Source organism: Monosiga brevicollis, genomic scaffold (genome assembly GCF_000002865.3).
Source record: "Monosiga brevicollis MX1 MONBRscaffold_21 genomic scaffold, whole genome shotgun sequence".
NCBI classification, from domain to species: Eukaryota; class Choanoflagellata; order Craspedida; family Salpingoecidae; genus Monosiga; species Monosiga brevicollis.
In genome coordinates this window covers 6957-24271 of record NW_001865058.1, presented here as the reverse complement: position 1 = coordinate 24271, position 17315 = coordinate 6957, and the positions used below count along the sequence as shown (strand labels likewise).

Sequence of the window (17315 nt, the reverse complement as noted above, 5' to 3'; positions counted from 1 at the left end):
TGTGAAGTTTGATCAGATTAATAATTTAAATTTCAAATTTGGACGTCGAGATTTACATGTGGGTAAGACTTCTATCAACTTGTTTTTCTGGCAAAAATTGGCGGGGGTGATCAGAGGATCCTCTGACCCCCTATGGAGAGAACAGCACGACTGTGAGAGGAGGAGGCTTCAAACACACCGAACGCGATTGGGCAACCCCTGTGACATGCTCTGAAAATTACAACTTCGACACGATTGGTCATTAACAACTTAATTTTGGTGAAATCATCCGTCGGAAAGAGGAGAAAGAGACAGAGGCTTTCTGTTTGAGACAGTGCATGGGGCTGCCCTGTGGACCGCTTCAGTCAGAATAGCTTTTGATCGACAGGTGAGTTCTCACATTCCATTCGTGTAAATCAAAAACCAAGCTTGAAAGACATCTGAGGTCGACTCAATTACAGAGAAATAAGAACCTCAGTTGCATGAAAAGAAAGGAGAAAAAAGACCGAAACGAGGGCACAAATAAAGTCTTCCTCAAGTGATGACGGAAAAGGGGCACGAGCTGGCTATCTCTAGATAATAGTGGAGGTTGACGAAGGACTGCTCGAAGAGGAAGAGGAAGAGGAAGAGGAAGAGGAAGAGGAGGTCGAGGAAGAGGTGCTCGTGGTGGTTGATGGGGAGGGGGTGGTTGAGGCCAAGGCAGAGGTGATACTCAGCTGGTAAGCACAGGGTACAGTGCCGCCAGATTGCTTAACCACAATATGCAAAACACCACCAGAGCCAGAATCTGTGCGCGCCGTGAAAGGAGTTGCAGAGGCCATGTTGTTAAAGGGCTGATTATCAGTGTCTTTGTACAGACTGTATGCCTCAACGTTATTGAAAAGGCAAGCGCCATTGTTTGCCTGATCAGCTGAGTTGGCCGTTGTCATTGTGACGTTGAACTCATAGTTGGCAGGGATGGTGACGTTGAAGTAGTCCTCGTCACTGGGGCAAGCAAACAAAGGAGAGTATTCACCGACATTGGGGTAGAGCGTTGTTGCTGCAGATGGTGAGTCATTGGGCTCATAAGCGTCGGAACTGCAAGGCGCTGTGCTGGTCGTCGAGGATGAGGAGGACGAGGAGGACGAGGAGGACGAGGAGGAAGAGGAGGACGAGGAAGAAGAAGAGGATGTGGTCGTGGTTGTAGGAATGGCATCTTGAACCTAAGAGAAAGAAAAGAATGAGTGAGGTTATCAACTGCAAGCTACAGAATGGAGACAACCGAACTTACGGCTTGCAGACGAGCGCCAAGAAGGGCTTCGAGGCGCTCTTCGACCAGATCCTTAATGACCTGTTCCTGGCAATAAGCGGTGAAAGGATCGTTTGAAAACGCGGTAGACTCGCAACTCTTTTCTGCATTGACGCTCAACACGGCAACAGCCAAGCCCAAAAGGGCAATCTTGTACATGCAACCCATGGCGCCGGAGCGAGGATGCGCTTGCAATAATCTGCAAGTGTGGGCCGAAAAACAGAGGTCTTGAGCGCACCGGCAGTCCACCACGTTGAAATCCCAACTCAACTGAACGACAATCAAGAAAAGAAATGACTACCGTCGGCTCAAACGATCCAGATTTGTTGACCAAGCCCCACGCTGCGAACAGCGCCCACCTCTCGCTCCCCATCAAAGTCTCTTCCTCCACTCGCTGCTTCGCCCAGCCAGGCAGGCGCATCATTGTCTTGCCTGCCACACCCTGTCTAATGACTTTTTGCGTTTTCGGCCAAGGGGCATCGGGCGATCTGCTCAAGACGAGCTACCACCCGAATGGAATACAGCAAGCAGCAAACGCGTGTGGAATCCAAGTCCCTGGTTGTGGTTTTTTTAACAACAGCAGCGGCACTGCCAAACAACGCCCGCCCGTCGCGCACGCACGCACGCACAAACACACACGTCCTCAAGACAGCACGCAGCAATCACTTACCCTGCTTGCTCAAAGTGAAATGATCAAGTGTGCGTGCGTGTGTGTGTGTGTGTGTGTGTGTGGTGGGTACGATGCAACTTTAAAGAGAGAGAAAGGAGAGAAAAGAGAGAAAGGAGAGAAAAGAGAGAGAGAGAAGAGAGAGTGAGAAGAATGAGAAGAGTGAGAAGAGAGAGAAGAGTGAGAAGAGAGAGAGAGAAGAGAGAGAAGAGAGAGGAGAGAGAAGAGAGAAGAGAGAGAGGGAGAAAGAGAGAGTAAGAGAGAGTAAGAGAGAGAGAGAGAGAGAGAGAGAGAGAGAGAGAGAGACAGAAGAGAGAGACAGACAGAGAGACAAAACGTCAGAGAACAATAGGATTCACACACGACGACAAGGCACGGTGTTCTGCATAAGAACATCACACGTGCTGTAGAAGCCCGAAAAACATTTTGTGTGTGTGTGCGAGGCCTGATGTGGTTTGGCCGTTGACGGTTACGTTTGGTGGTGGCATGTTTGGTGCAAGCCTTATGTTCAGAGAGTCCACGAGATGGGGAACAATAGGATGATTGTGCCAGGTGAAAATTATGGACTAAAGAGATGGTGGTGTTTTTACAACCAAAACTATTCTAATTCCGTTTCGAAGCTCCTTCTTTTGCATAGGTTGTCGTGTTTTTCACAGTTGCTGAAAATGTGTATGGTTTGGTTCGAAGAAAATCCTGCTTAAACTATTGTTACCCCCGGCCAACTGAAGAGAGACGAAGGTGTGGGCACAGGAGAGCCAGAGATTGATCTTTTGTCACAAACAAAACGCAAATGCCAATGGTTGGCAGAGATGGAACCCAGCTCTGTCAAATTCAGAGAAGGACTCGCATTCACAGCGTATGCAAAAGAAGGACGAAACCGTCTGGCGGGAACAGACAGCCCCCGCACAATAATGCGGTGAAGCACAAGGCGAAGGCGGGAGGCGGGTGGCGGAAGCTTTCAATTGCATTTGTTGTCCAGTGCAGTGGTCTTCTGCCTGGCAGATATGGGCCGGCAAGGCTTATGGCGGTGTGTTTGGGGATGACGCATCAGCGGTCAAGTCTTGAAGTAGCTTGCGATCTACAATTATACACGCACATAAAGAAGCAAAACGGGAGTATAAGAGGGAAGAAGGAACCGTCGCCCCGATCAGCGCTGAGAAACGGGCTCACATTCAGCTCGAACAGAGTCATAGGTTTGCGGGCGCTGGCTATGCGTCAAGAGCCGTTGTAGCGTCTGCCATTGACGGCAGTCATTCGATGAATATGAGCAAAACCATGGGGGCCATAGGCGGCTCAAGCAAAGCAGCCTCCCCCACACACACGCACGCACGCACCTTTGGCGCCACGCCCACGGTTCGCAAATACACGTCGATGCTACTCATGCCATCCTACGTATTCGTCCACACCAATGAGTCCAGCGACCCTGGATAGAAGCCAGATGCACAGGACCGGAACAAACCTCGTTTTGACGATCGACATCAGCCCCATGCTGTAGCAACAAATCAATGGCTTGACATCGCTGTCCGGCGCACGCCACATGCAGCGGCGTATCGCCGCTCTAGAGCAAACAAACAAACAAACAAACACGTGCGCGTGGGGGAAGAAGGCCATGAGTCGTCCACGGAAAGCGCCAAAGAAGAAGCACTCGACACTTTACCAGGTTGGTCGTATGGGGATCACAGCCCATGTCCAAGAGTAAGCCAAGCACCCTCACGTTGTGGCCTGAGCAGGCCCCGTGTAGCACGGTGGCCCCCGCCTACCGTACGTGCAGAGGACGTGCAGAGGAAGTGAGGCCACGCAGCCTCCTTCAAAAGGCCCGATCCCGATCCCGGCCCGACGGTTTGTTTATCTTTGCGTGTCAATCGCAAAGCTTACCCTGGTTCTCGACAAAGGGTTGGCCTTGTGGCTCAGTAAAAGACGTACGAGATCAACACTCCCATTGCAAGCCGCCACATGCAAAGCCACTTCCCCCGCCTACGGTAGAAAGCAGCAAACCACGTCCGAAGGAAAAAACAAAACAAAACAAAACGATCGCACCATCAAGGTGAGCCAATGGGTAGGATTATCCCAAGCGTACGTTTCTATCAGCGCACCGTGTTTGGCAAATCAACATCAACGCCTTGCTCGAGCAGCAGCGTCACCACGTCTGCAGCACCATTTCGACAAGCCTCGTGCAAAGGTGTGTTGCCCTCCTAGACCCGCCGCCGAATATGCACGATCTTGAGCGTTAAAGGCGCAAGCTAGCTGCAGCCGAAGCGCTGAAGCATACCTCGTCCTGGGCGTTGATATCCGCCCCATGCCCAAGGAGCTCACGAATCACGTCGAGATGGCGTGAAACGCACGCCCAATGCAAGGGCCGATACCCGCGCTAGGAAACAGGGTAGGCCAAGGCGATCGGACAATCAAACTTCGTCGCTGCAGATGAAAGCATGGTCTGTGAAGACTCACGGAGCGTAACGCCTACCCAGTAAGCCTGCTTGGAGGCCGCCAATATACGCCGGCCCGACCAAGTGGTGAGGAGGTCCATGGCGGCATCGGGCTCATCTTGACTGCAGGCCGTCCACAACGCCCACCCGTCCTCTGCCATGGCAGGCTTCACACAGAAGAGCAGAGACGCTGATATCACACTTCCTATTGTCAATCTGCCAGCGGCTATCTGCAAGTGGCAAGCAGCCCCCGCGCGAAAATGAATGCCCTGATCAGCTTCAGTTGAACCAACAAAAACCCCACCCCCGAAACGGATTTGCCGCAACACCATGAATTGTCAGTGGTGTCGTCCTTGCTTTCATGCACGCATCAGTGTCGAGATTTTATTTTTCTGACAAAACACATTGATCCTTAAAAGTACCACATGTAAGAAAAAGTACTTGACTTGTTCTCCATCAGCGATGGTCAAAAGGGATCGGAGCATGTTATGGCGAGATGCGCCGCCACAGGTACACTCGTTGCGGGGCAAAGATGTCTTTGTTGATCCTTGCGCATTATGAACTGGACCATGCTGGAATGACAGACAGCTTGTGGGGCATGAGAGCCCTCGCAGTGTCATGCCGGGCCGGGGTTGGCTCGTGGGGTGTAATGCACCAATAGCTCGGGGTAGACTTGGTCGTTTTCAAAGAGAATGACTTCGTTATACTCCTGGGGCGGATTGGCCACGACCGAATCATACCTGGCGTCCAGGAAGACGCACAGGTGAGAGCGCACAGGTGAGAGCATGGCAAACCAAAGCGTCGGGAACGCAAGGACGATGTCACGATGCGACAGCACAAACACGAACCGCTCATCGGCCTGTGGTGACGGTAAGAATGGAGGGCTTCGCGCCCCGGCAGGCGGCGAAGGGTCAACGTAGGCGTGGCCGAGGAGGGCACGTGCGATAATGATGGTGCAGTACCCACCTGTGCCAGTGGGCCTCGTGTACTGATGGCTCTTTGGGCAGAGGCGGGGCCACGGTTGGCTCATAAGAATTCCTGGGACGCCCGAACATCGCATGGGAAGACCTCACGCACCTTGGCTGGATGGTCCGTCAGATAGATGCCGTAGCCAAAGCGATGGCCAGCATTTGTGCCGGCCAGGCGCGAGTCTAGGCCTTGCCGAGCAATCGGGTACCTCAATGGTTGGTCATAGGTGGTACCGTGCAGAAGCAGGCGCTCTTGGCAAGGTCCATCACCAAGCAAGCTTGCCAAGCCGGGCAAGCCGTGAGCGGATGCAGCTTGCAGCGGAGCATCATGACGCCCATGGGTGCCGTGCTCCTGCATGTTTTTGCGCTTGGCACTATAGAGGGCCCACAACTTGTCGTTCTGTATCCGCTCGACCCGCTCGATCCGCAGAATTGGTCCAGAGTCGTTCATACTCAACTGCCGCAGCCATGCCGCGACCTAAGCAGAACACCATCGCATGGCATCAGTACGACGCCTTGTACTCGACGTGAAACAAAGGGCAGGACTGAGTCGTCGCGCCACAGTTCGAGACGATTGAATGAACCTTGGGAATCAGGCTAGGGGCGTTACGCAAGGTGGTAAAGGAATGTGCAGCAAAACGTCGCCTCTGCAACACGGCTGAAAGATCGAGGGGTCGCTCAGCGGAATTGGCGGCAAGAAGCTCGCAGGTGGCTTGGTGCAGCGGGCTCTTGAAGTCACACATCTGGTCCAGGGGAACAAGTGCAACAAGTGAAAAATTTACTGTCGCCACACCATGCTGCAGTGGGTCGGGACGGACGTGCAAGCCAAACACACCAAGTCAGTCAAGTGGGGAAACTGGCAGGTTTGACCTGATCGAGGCGGATCCCAAGCACACTTGGTAACCACCTCCTCCAGGAAAAGATCGCTGGTTGTTGGTACTTTGCGGGGATACATGCAAGTGTTGTACAAGACGCAACCAAATGAATAGGCATCCTGTGCTGGGTGAGCATTTGTGGAGCCCAGTCGCACTTCTGGGGCGCTACACGCAGCATCCTCCGAGGCAAAGTCTGTCATGTCGTGATCCAGAGGAGCACCACTGGCTTGCGTACGCTCAAAGCCACTCAGACGAACATGCGGTTGGTCTTGGGCGCCGTTTAGCAGTACACTGTCAAGTCGGAGATGCCCATGGACCAACCCGACATCGTGCATGTGCTGGAGGGCGGCTGCAACCTCTGTAAAAATACCGTATACTACGTCAATCGTTGCAAGTTGATGAGCGTTCTTCAGCCAATGCTGCAAATTTCCTTGGTTACACCAAGGCAGCACCATGTAAGCACCAAGCAGGCCATTCTGCTCGGCCAGGAGCGTGCCCAGTATCGGCATGATGCTGGGGTGCTTGAGCTTCCGCAGTGCGTCGTACGCGCGCAACCACATGTGATCGTGGGCTGGCTTTTGTTTGATGAGAAAGCACTTGACGGCGAGGTCCTGTTTGGGCCCATCGGGCAATGCTGCGTTTGCACGATAGATCTTGAAGTTACCAGTAGCCACCAAGGTCAGAGGTCCCAGATGAGTCAACGACAATTTCTGATCAACCCGGTCTGAGATCTGCTGCAGCGTATCCTGATATGGAGCAGCGTCAGCGCAACGGCAAGGAGAGAGCAGAGAGAAAAAGAAAAGATGATGTCAGCCTGCCCTTGATGTGGGCGTATGTGACTCTGCCTTTGTATCGTGGAGCAATGACAAACGAGTGGGTACGGCATTGCTGGGACGAACCGTCTGGGCTACGGGCGAGTCGGGGCTGAGCTGGTGTTGACGGTGGGCTTCAAAAAGCGGTCTGACTCGACGTCCATGGCGCCGAAATCGCGCAACGTCAAGTGGTGTCTTGCCGTACTACACAGCAAACAATGGCAAACATTCATGTGAGCGCAAACATATTGTCAAGATCAAGCAGATGAGAAAGGGAGAGGCTTGCGGATGCGCTTGCCTGGTTCATGGCGTCGGGATTGACGTGGTGTGCAAGCAAAAGCCGAATCACGTCCAGATGGCCTTGGCTACAGGCCTTGTGAAGTGGTGTGTAGCCGTCCTAGCATGGCAGCGAAATAATGCGGTCAAGGCCAGGGTTTGAGCGAGCTCTGGCAACAGGGGAGGGGTGGGGTGGGGATTAACGCAGGAAGACGGTTTGGAGTTAGTACCGTGGTGGCAGCATCACCATTGGCCTCGTGGTTCAAGAGAAGCCTGGCCAGCTCGACGTGGCCCTGTTCACAGGCTTTGTGCAGCGGAGTCCACCCATACTGTGGATCATCAGGCAGGTTGAGGCGGGACACACGGCGTTGACCAACAAAAGTGACCAGGAGCGCGTTTTTCCAGACGAACATGCAAGTAGGCGTTTGGCCTACCTGTCGGGCCGTATAGGACGCGGCGTCCCGAATTCGCGCTGCAGGCCAGTCGGCAATCAAGTCGAGCGCCAGTTGCGGGTTGCTCTGCCCACAGGCCGCAAGCAACGCCTTTCCGTCACTCATAATGCCCCGTTCGAGCCCGACCGATCTACCAATAGACAGGGACCGCTCGAGATGAGATGGGAGGTGCAGCACTCCGCGCGAACCCGCTGACAATGTCCACCCCCATGTCTTGAGCTTCCTGAGTGCCCATTACCTTTCAATCGATAGCAGAGCCTCCGCTCCCCTTCGCTCTTGAGGTCAGGGGTCCAAAATGCATGCCGATCGCATCTGATGGATCTGCTTGCAAGGTTTGGAGCCAGTTTAACGTTACGACGCCTTGACGCCACTTCTTATAAGCAGATGCAGTTTCACTTGGTAAGGAGTGTACCTTACTCTTCTTTCTCTTCATCTTCCTCTGACGTTTCTTCATCTTCTAACGCGTTTTAAGCTTGATTGGTTAATGTTACATGCATCTTCCCTATTATTTCCTTCATCTTCCTTCTCTCTACACTTGTGTCTCTGTGTCTCTGTGTCTCTCTCTGTCTGTCTCTGTGTCTGTCTCTGTGTCTGTCTCTGTCTGCCTCTGTCTCTCTCTGCTCTCTCCTCTCGCTCTCTCCTCTTCTGCCTTCTCCATTTTCAAGTAGTTTTATTTCCGAAGACGGAATACCTCAGAGAGAGAGAGAGAGAGAGAGATGGCGACCGTCCCTGGCCGCGAGCTGTCGGCGCGTTGCGACGATCAGGATCAGGATCAGGATCAGGAGCAGGAGCAGGAGCAGGAGCAGGAGCAGGATCAGGAGCAGGATCAGGATCAGGATCAGGAGCAGGAGCAGGAGCAGGATCAAAATCAGGCGGTGTGTCGTATTTTTTGCTTGTCTGCCTGCCTGCTGCTCGATTGTTGACCGTGCTTGATGCACCCTCACACCCTTGCCCGCCCGCCGTGATAGGTCTTTGACCCAGGCAGCTCCGAGGCGTATGCCTTGCGGAGAGGGGCGGATCCGGATGAAGCCAAGCAATTCCTGGAACTGATCGATTTGCTGCCTGATCCGATTGAATGGAAGCTCATCTGCTTGGACTGCGACGGCGTCTTGGCTGGCCACCATGCCCGTCATTTGCAGAGCCAGCACTCGATCAGCGCGACTGACGAAGATATCTCACGTGCTCTGGAGCTCGTCCGAAGCGTCGCGCCCCCGGATCAAACCGCCCAGGATGCGGCGACGTGTCGCCCGCCCTTCGCAGGGATATCGGTGATGCAGGGCTACCGTTGTCCATGCTGCACCGCCTGTTTCATTTCCATCGACGACTGGGCCCAACATGCTCGAAACTTGCATCAAGCTGAGCCCGACGCCCAGCAGCAGCCGCGCTGCGTGTCTATGCAAAGGATCTGGGAAGACGATCAGAGCTCAAGCTTTATCGAAGTACAGGGTCCCAAACCACCCACCGGTCCTTTTCCGCCGCTCCACCCGACCTACGAGCGGCTGGGCATGGGCCGATTGCTGCAGCTCTTTGACCGCGAATCAATGCGATTTTTTGGTTTTGGCGAACGGGAGGAGACCTTGCACGAGGCCATGCGCGAACTCGTGCACAGCACATATGAAAAACTGCCACTCTTGGGGATGGCGCGTGGGGTGCTCAGTCAACTTGTTGCCGAGTCGGGCAAGGTACTAAGACTTTACTTTCCGGCAAAACTTTCGCCGTGCAGCTTTGAGTGGCACCTGGAGATTGCCACCCGCTACGTGCTTTATCTGCTAGAGGTCTGGGCCTATCCCACCGAATCACCCAACAACCTGAGCCCGGCCTTGACCAAAGCCTTGGGTGACCTTGCGAATGCCTACAGATACGGCGAGGGTAGCACTCATGCTGCCATGAGCCAAGTGTGGTGTGCCATCTTGGACGACCACACCGTGCCGCCGATCAAGACCGACAATTACTGCCCCAGCATCTTCACGCTGTGTGCCGCTATCCGCAGTGACTACACGTTCAAGCACCCAAGCACCTGGAGGCCGACGCTCGCCGGTCTATTGTGGGTATGCCGCCTCTTCTTGCTGCGGCGACGCGGAATGAGTCCGTACAGTCCAGGTGCACTGACGCAGGACGAAGACGTGCAACAGCGCCTGACGGAGGGGTACATTTGCTATTTTTTGGCTGACCGCCTGGTGAATACACATCCCGACCCAGCCGATCAGGGGCAGCCCGGCGGTGAGAGCGTGGTGTTTGAAGCCCCGACCCCGTCAGGCAACGAGCATCACAGCCTGAGTGTGGGTCCTATCCACCTGAGCCTGGACCAGCTGGGCCAAGGTCTGCGCCGCATGCGTGCCGAGATGCACAGAATCTTGACCGAGGAGCTACTCCTTGACAGCAAGCTTGAGGAGCAGGTTTACGCAGTTTTGCCGACTTTACGGGACAGGGCGAGCCTGGGCCCGGTCAACTTTGAGTGGGCCGGACTGCATGCAGAAGATGCCGACGGCAACGAGTTTACCTCGACGCTTTTTCGCCACATCCTTTTCACCCCGCACCTGAGGTCCCAATTTCTTTCGCCTAGCGCCCCAGACAGACTGATGGTCGCGCCGATTTGGGACTGGCTGTGCGCGCAGCACAATTTTGCCTGTCTGGCGCTTGCCTATGCTCATCTTTCATGCGGTAGGTCCCAAGCTTGTTCTACAATGCACCGCCTGCCTGAGGCAACCGGCCACCGGCTCACTGCGGCGCGGTGTCTAGGGCTGCCTCCGCGTGCAATTAGTTATGCTGATTTATTCTACCGAGACTCAACGTTCAGGTCTCGCAACGTCCTTTACTTTGATGGCTTGGTGACTTTTACGGCGCCGCGCAATGTCACCATCATGGGCGACCAGGACGCTGCTCGTGCCACGTACTACCTGGATGAGGAAGCCAGCAGCATCATAATGACGTACCTATTGCTATGCAAGCCCCTCGAAGCGTACTTTGTCGATTACGTTCGTGACGAACAGGGCAACGGTGTGGCTCCGCAGGTCGCACCTCTGTCAGAGGAAGACCAGGATGACTACGAGGCAGATCTTTTGGCAATGGTCGAAAACGAGGAGGATTTGTATGCCTCGTCGTTTGGCCACATTCAACCGACTTTTGCGGCCCATCTGCCGGCTCCAGAGGACAGCGCCGAGCTGTTGTTTAATCTGGCATTGACAAGTGGAAAAGAAGTGACCCCAGAGCAGATTTATGACGCCGTAGCGACCAACACGAAGCATTTCCTGGGCACATCCATCACCGTGAGCACATGGCGTCAAATGAGCGCGGCTTGGTTGCATGCACTGGTCTTGGACCGGCTGTCTGATTGGGAGGATGCACTCGGCACCCGCTCACAGCCCTCAGCACCTCAAACAAAGCCATCAACAGATCGTCTCATTGCCATGGCTTGGCATCGACTTCTTGGTCTATACAAGGCTGACAAGGCCACCTCCACTTAGACACTCGGCTATTCTGACCGCGGTCATCCAAAACCAACGGGTGCATTCATGTCCTATGCCTCATAGCTCCCATGCCATGGTTTGAGCTTGTGGCTGCTGGACGCCATGGCATTTTTATGCAGCAAAAGGTTATGCTAGTTGACTTCTATCACTCCTATGCCTTGGCTGGCTCCCAGTCATAATTAAATTTTGAACGTTTAATTTGAATCATAACGAACATCATCATAAAAGTTTAAATGCGTAACGCGTTCCTACATTTTCTTACGTTTATTTTAATGATTTTTTTGATGATGATTTGATCATTTTTTAATTTTCTTTTTGACGCGCGCAGCGATGATGGGGCGCCGAGCGGTGTGCGGTCTGGTCGTGGCACTGGGTTATGCGGCGATGCTTGTCACCTTGGCGCGTGGGGAGTTGACGACACGTGCTGGCAACTTGTCAAAGTTGACAACTTTGGCTCCCGATGCCGTGGCTTTCGATGCGACGACTTCCGATGCCACGACTTCCGATGCGACGACTTTCGATGTCACGGCCTTCAATCGCAGCACGACGGCACCCAATGCCACGACTAGTGTGCCCACAGACGGACCCGTGACGTACTCGGGCAACGTTGGATGTCGGCTGGAGGGCGTGCCTCCAAAAGTAACACGCGTTCTCGGCAACATCAACCTGCTCTCATGTACATTTTTGACGGCGACGGATCTGGATGTGCTCAGCCAGCTCGTTGAAGTGAGCGGCGACCTTTTCCTCCAAGTGAGTTGAACAAGGGTCTTTCTATCCGCGTGTGTCAAACTGCAAGCCGTGTTTGCAGCACTGGCTATGTTGTTGTTGTGGCTGCCTATCGTGGATGGATACCTTGAGTGGCCGGCATGCCTTTGACGAGGAGGCCGAGGGGCGATCCTTCAACGTTGCAAAGGTGCAATGATTGTTTGCGAAGCGGCCTATCTGATGCTATCCAGAAGGGCCTGAGCGAGGCGATGAGTGGCAGCAGACAAATGTGGAGAAGGAAATGTATTGGTATGACTCTTGTCGTTCCGAGGTTGCATTTGACGAGCAATCGTTGAGATGGGCAAGATGATCGTCAAGGCATCGCCAAATCTCGAGTTTTTTTTTTTTTTTTTCCTCGTCTGAGCAAGCGAGTCAAGATTTACGGTGTAGACTAACCTGGGTTGTCTTCCACGATCATGGCAACTGGAGGAGCAAAATGGATGTTGCTTAATCCATCTCATCGTCTGCAATGCTGTGTCGGATAGAGCAATGATGACCTGACCAATGTGGATGCGCTTGGGAGCCTCACGCGCGTCGGTGGCAGCTTGGATATTTGGGTGTGTGATATCGAATGTGTTTTTATTCTGAATTTCGTATCGCGTCATAGGCTAGAATCTTGTGTACGCACTGCCAGTGTCTCATCAGCTCTGATGTTGTGTCGGCCAGGACAATTCTGACCTGACGAGCGTGGATGGGCTTGGTAGTTTGATAAGTATTGGCGGCGATCTGAGGGTTGCTGTACGTCATGTTATTCAGACTCGCGGATTGGATTGATGTCGGTGAAACCGAATGGTGCCACTCTACGAGCGCCTCATTGGCTCTGCCACCGTGTTGGCAGTACAATGACGCCCTGCGAAATGTCAATGGGCTTGGGTCCCTTACAAATATCGGCGGCGAATTCAGGGTTATTGTACGTGGTATCATACAAGCTTGCGAGTTCTTGTCAATGCTCTAGAATAATGGCGCCTCATTGGTTATGATGTTGTGTTGGACAGCAAAATCCTCTCCTTACTAGCGTGGATGGGCTCAGGAGCCTTGCCCAGATTAGCGGTAACATGAGCTTCTACGTGCGTTAAAAGTATACAGGACCTTGAATCGTGTCGCAGAAAATGAGCTGGAGTGGTAACATACCGCAAACATCTCATCGGCTATGATCTATGCTACACAGAACAACTCAGCCCTTGCCAATGCTGATGGGCTGCGGGGCCTTACAAGCGTTGCCGGTTTCTTGTACCTCTATGTGCGTCATCAACCTCATGGATCGTCGTCGTAGCAGCGAGCGAGCGTCTCATTGGCAATGATGCTTTGTTAACTAGTACAACGACGCCCTGACCAATGTCGATGGGCTGGCCAATCTCACAAGCGTTGGCAGCATGTTGGACGTTTTTGTAAGACACGTTTGGATCGCGGTTTGAAAGCGGTGGAAAATTTATTCCCACCACACATCGTGTGTTTCATTGGCCATGGTGCTGTGTTGGACAGGATAATGACGCTCTGGCAAACGTTGATGGGCTCAGAAGCCTGACAAGTGTTGGCGGCTTTTTGAGGTTTATTGTATGTCACATGCAGACCCGCAAACTGTGGGTACAAGACGAGTTGGAAATGGTAAAATACTACAAGCTTTTCATTGGCCATGCCGTCGTTGTGCGCAGTTTAATGACGCCCTGGCCAACGTTGATGGACTTGGAGGCCTCGAGAGCGTTGACGGTGACCTTGTCTTTTATGTATGTAAGCCACAAGGATTTGAATTGGCGCGTGACTTTTGTTTGCCTTCCTCTTTTGCAAGCGTTTCATTGGGTTGGTGCAATGGCAATTAGTATAATTCCGCTCTTGCCAGTGTGGATGAAATTGGAAGCCTCACACGCATTGGCGGTGGGTTGTTCTTTTATGTACGTTGTATGCACGAGGCGATAACCTGCACCTGGGAACCAAATCGGCATCACGGTGGTGCAATTGCATGGTTTGATGTCCCTGTAGAACAATTCTGCCCTTGCCAGCGTGGATGGGCTCAAAAGCTTAGAGAGCGTTGGGGGCGACTTGGTCATTTTTGTACGTTGCTTTGATGAGATTTTATGACCTTGATTTGATGACATTCTGCTCACACTGGCTATGGTGCTGCGACGCACAGTTCAATGAGGCTCTTACCCGTGTGGATGGGCTCGGGCGTCCCACAAGCGTTGGTGGCGGTTTATTCTGTTACGTATGTTGCTGAGCAAGGCACAAGATTGGGATCACATGTGGACTCAAAGTCATGGCGTGCGGCACATCTGTCACTGAATGTCCTCGTAGAACAATACCGCTCTTGCCAGTGTCAACGGTCTAGGCAGCCTCCAAAGCGTTGCCGGTGACCTGGAATTTCGCGTACGCCACATGAATCAAGCGGTCGAATCTCAGCGTTCAAATCGTCGTCACAGAGAACGTTGAGTGTATCATTCGATGATCTGCTGCCCCTTGTAGAACAATCCTGCCCTTGCCAGTGTGAATGGGCTTGAAAACCTAGAGAGCGTTGGTGGCGACTTTTTCTTCTATGTCAGTTGGAGGAACTGATGAGACGTGGCTCGCTGATCGGCTACGATGCCTTTCTGTGAATGTCTCACTTGGGTTGCTGATGATGACCCATAGTACAATCTGGCTCTTACCAGTGTGGATGGTTTCGGAAGCCTCACAAGCGTTGGCGGCGGTTTGCGTTTCTACGTACGTTGCATGCGTGAGATCAAGGCCTGCACTCGGATAGAAAAGTGGGTCGGCCCATGTCATTGAATGTTTGCCTGTTTCTTGAAGAACAACTCTGCCCTCAACAATGTGGACGGCCTCGGAAGCCTCAAAAGCGTTGGCACCGACTTGGAGTTTCTCGTACGCCACACGTTCTGGTGATCCAGTCTGATAGTTTAGCTGTGGATCGGTTATTGTCGTCCTGAGGTTCCTGTGGATGTTCGGATGTTCTTGTAGAACAATTCCGCTCTTGCCAATGTGAATGGGCTTGGAAGTTTGGAAATTGTTGGCGGCGACTTGGACTTTTATGTACGTACTCTGGGCAAGCTTGCAAATAAAATGTGGTTCGACGACCTGGTATGGTGGCTGACAATACGCCTCTCATACTATCATGTTGAATAGGACAACGAGGCCCTTGTTAGTATCGGAGCGCTTGGGAGCCTTACAAGCGTTGACGGTTACTTAAGGCTTGTTGTACGTTGTGTGATGACTTTGCTGAAGATGTTACGTTGACATGCCTGCCCCAGCGTGTACCAAAACTCTGGGCCAAGCGGCTTGACATTTTGCTTACTTTGCTTTCTTAGTTCACTGACTGCCGGCAGTTGCACGGTCTCGACCTGCTATCTCCTGCGCTTCGGCTTCTCGAGTTCACATGCCGTTATGGCGTGACCGAGCTTACCAAAAGCTATTTACCCCAGTTCAACCAACTCGAATACCTTCAGTATCGTTTCCAGCAGAGTGCCGTTGCGGGTGTCAAGGAACATGCTCTCACGAGCATCACTTACGATGCTTGGTGGAGCAGCATGAATTTCCATAGCCTACAGCACACTGCCATGGTGGTTGTGACACCAGACATTCGTTGTTATGGCAGTGGAGATCATGACGCTCTCGTATCGATCAGGTGCAGTTGCTACGATCCACCCTACGAAGACGCCCCCTTTTGCCCCAAGCCAGCTGAACACGTAGAGTGCCCATCTTCTGGTAGCATTCTTGATATCGTTCAGGTGTGCAATGGTGTTGACGATTGTCCCAATGGGGAAGACGAGGCTTCGTGCTTTGGTACCCTGGAATTACGCTCCACAAGTCGCAACCTCCCTTCCTTTCAAGAACTAGATTGCATTAGTGAGGTGAAACTTAGGATTGAGCGCGGCGTTATGCAATCCACTCTGCCTCGTGGTGCCCACAATCACTCGTGTTTCCCTTGGCGCGGCGTCATACGCAATTGGGATGCTGTTGAGCTGCACTTTGCCCTCAGCAGCGCTCGGTGCGTACAACTAGCTTTTAAGCTGAGCCTTGCGTCAAAATCATCCGTTCTCCTGCAAGTGCCGCTCTCAGATTCCAGTCTTTATGTTGCCTCACCAAAGCCCGGACCTGCTGCATCAATAGCATTTTAGTGCCGGAGCGTCCGAAACCTTGGGTGGTGATGGCGGTCACCTTGCGCTCGACCAACTCTCTCAGCCAAGATGTCCCACTCCTTGTTGGATACCAGCTCAGAGAAGGGAGCCTGTTTGGCCTCACAGGCGACAGTGCCGCGTTTGGCGAGAGCCTGCCCCTACCTTCGCTTTTGGGATTTGACGCTCAGTATTCGGCCCTGGTCACGAGTGTCACGTCGACGACAAGACTGCCTGCTTTGACCTCTCAGGCGAAGGGGTCGTCCACTGGCATCTCAGCCTTGATTGTGGTCGTGGCAGTTGTGACGCCGGTCACGTTGCTGGCAGCGGTCGTCGTGATCGCATATACGATGCGACGACGTCCAGCGTTTGAGCATCAAGCCCTTGCGCTCGTGCGGCAAGCTCGTGCAGACTTTGCTTCTGCCTATCCTCAATTGCGTGTCATGCCACTTGAGGTTTTTGACCCCAGCGCAATTACAGCCGAGCATGTCGTCGGTCACGGGCACTTCAGCAAAGTTTACCAGGTTAGCAGAGGGCCCTGCTCAAGCACCAACACTCTGGATTGTGCATTTTGCTCACGTGCCTGCGTGAGCAATTAAAACTTGCAGCTGTCTTGATTTGTTTGTTTGCTATCGCCTTGACGTGTTTACCTCGCGTCCTGCTGCAGTCAATGGTGCTTGCCTGACACGCAACTCACGGGAGTTTCTGATTGCCAGGCAAGCTTGCTAGATGGTGCACACGAGCCGCATCCTGTTGCCATTAAAGAATGCGATGCCGACAAAACGACGGTGAGACACTTTTTGTTGTGATTTGGAAACTACCTTTCCTCAAGAGAATAACTGCAGGACGGCCTCACCTGCTTGCATGGGGATGCCGCTGAGGGCGGATCTAGCTTTCGGCATGGCTGCGTGAAATCATGCTCCTGCATAGCCTTTGCGATCGACCCGACATCATCGGGCTTCATGGCGTATTGCTCAGAGCGTACGTCTCTTGTTGTCTGTGTCAGCAGTTGAGAACAGTCGAGGTGTGGTTCGAGATTTCTCGCGCTTATGAACTGATTGCTTTTGGTGGCTGTAGGACGGGGCAATCAACTCTATCAGTCGTGCTGGAATGGGCACCACACGGCAATCTTCGCGACTTTATTCGAAGACATCCACTGAGTGAGACGCAACTGCACCAAGCTTTGCGTCAAACAGTCAGTGCCTTGGCATATCTGGCCAAGCTTGAAATTGTGCAT

The 17315-nt window shown here is 53.0% G+C and overlaps 3 protein-coding genes across 3 annotated transcripts; 2 read left to right on the top strand and 1 right to left on the bottom strand.

Moving 5' to 3' along the window:
• Positions 1-236: 236 nt before the first annotated feature.
• MONBRDRAFT_33539 (uncharacterized protein) lies at positions 237-7848 on the bottom strand (the record flags this gene model as incomplete). Its single annotated transcript, XM_001748084.1, has 20 exons — positions 237-1181; positions 1250-1466; positions 1627-1769; positions 2016-2338; positions 3105-3168; positions 3269-3322; positions 3394-3492; positions 3592-3690; positions 3858-3908; positions 4028-4126; positions 4399-4590; positions 5016-5219; positions 5438-5806; positions 5913-6071; positions 6164-6494; positions 6525-6579; positions 6667-6949; positions 7103-7219; positions 7522-7620; positions 7726-7848. 20 exons carry the CDS (start codon positions 7846-7848, stop codon positions 552-554), a joined length of 3711 nt encoding a protein of 1236 aa, XP_001748136.1. The 3' UTR covers positions 237-551.
• A 611-nt stretch (positions 7849-8459) lies between these two features.
• On the top strand, positions 8460-11207 carry MONBRDRAFT_10351 (uncharacterized protein; the record flags this gene model as incomplete). Its single annotated transcript, XM_001748167.1, has 2 exons — positions 8460-8618; positions 8712-11207. The coding sequence occupies 2 exons, from the start codon at positions 8460-8462 to the stop codon at positions 11205-11207; spliced, it is 2655 nt and encodes an 884-aa protein (XP_001748219.1).
• Positions 11208-11540: 333 nt separating this feature from the next.
• On the top strand, positions 11541-14849 carry MONBRDRAFT_27667 (uncharacterized protein; the record flags this gene model as incomplete). Its single annotated transcript, XM_001748166.1, has 11 exons — positions 11541-11960; positions 12461-12532; positions 12971-13042; positions 13292-13363; positions 13458-13559; positions 13793-13864; positions 13953-14024; positions 14265-14336; positions 14433-14504; positions 14598-14669; positions 14757-14849. 11 exons carry the CDS (start codon positions 11541-11543, stop codon positions 14847-14849), a joined length of 1191 nt encoding a protein of 396 aa, XP_001748218.1.
• Between the last annotated feature and the right edge of the window lie 2466 nt (positions 14850-17315).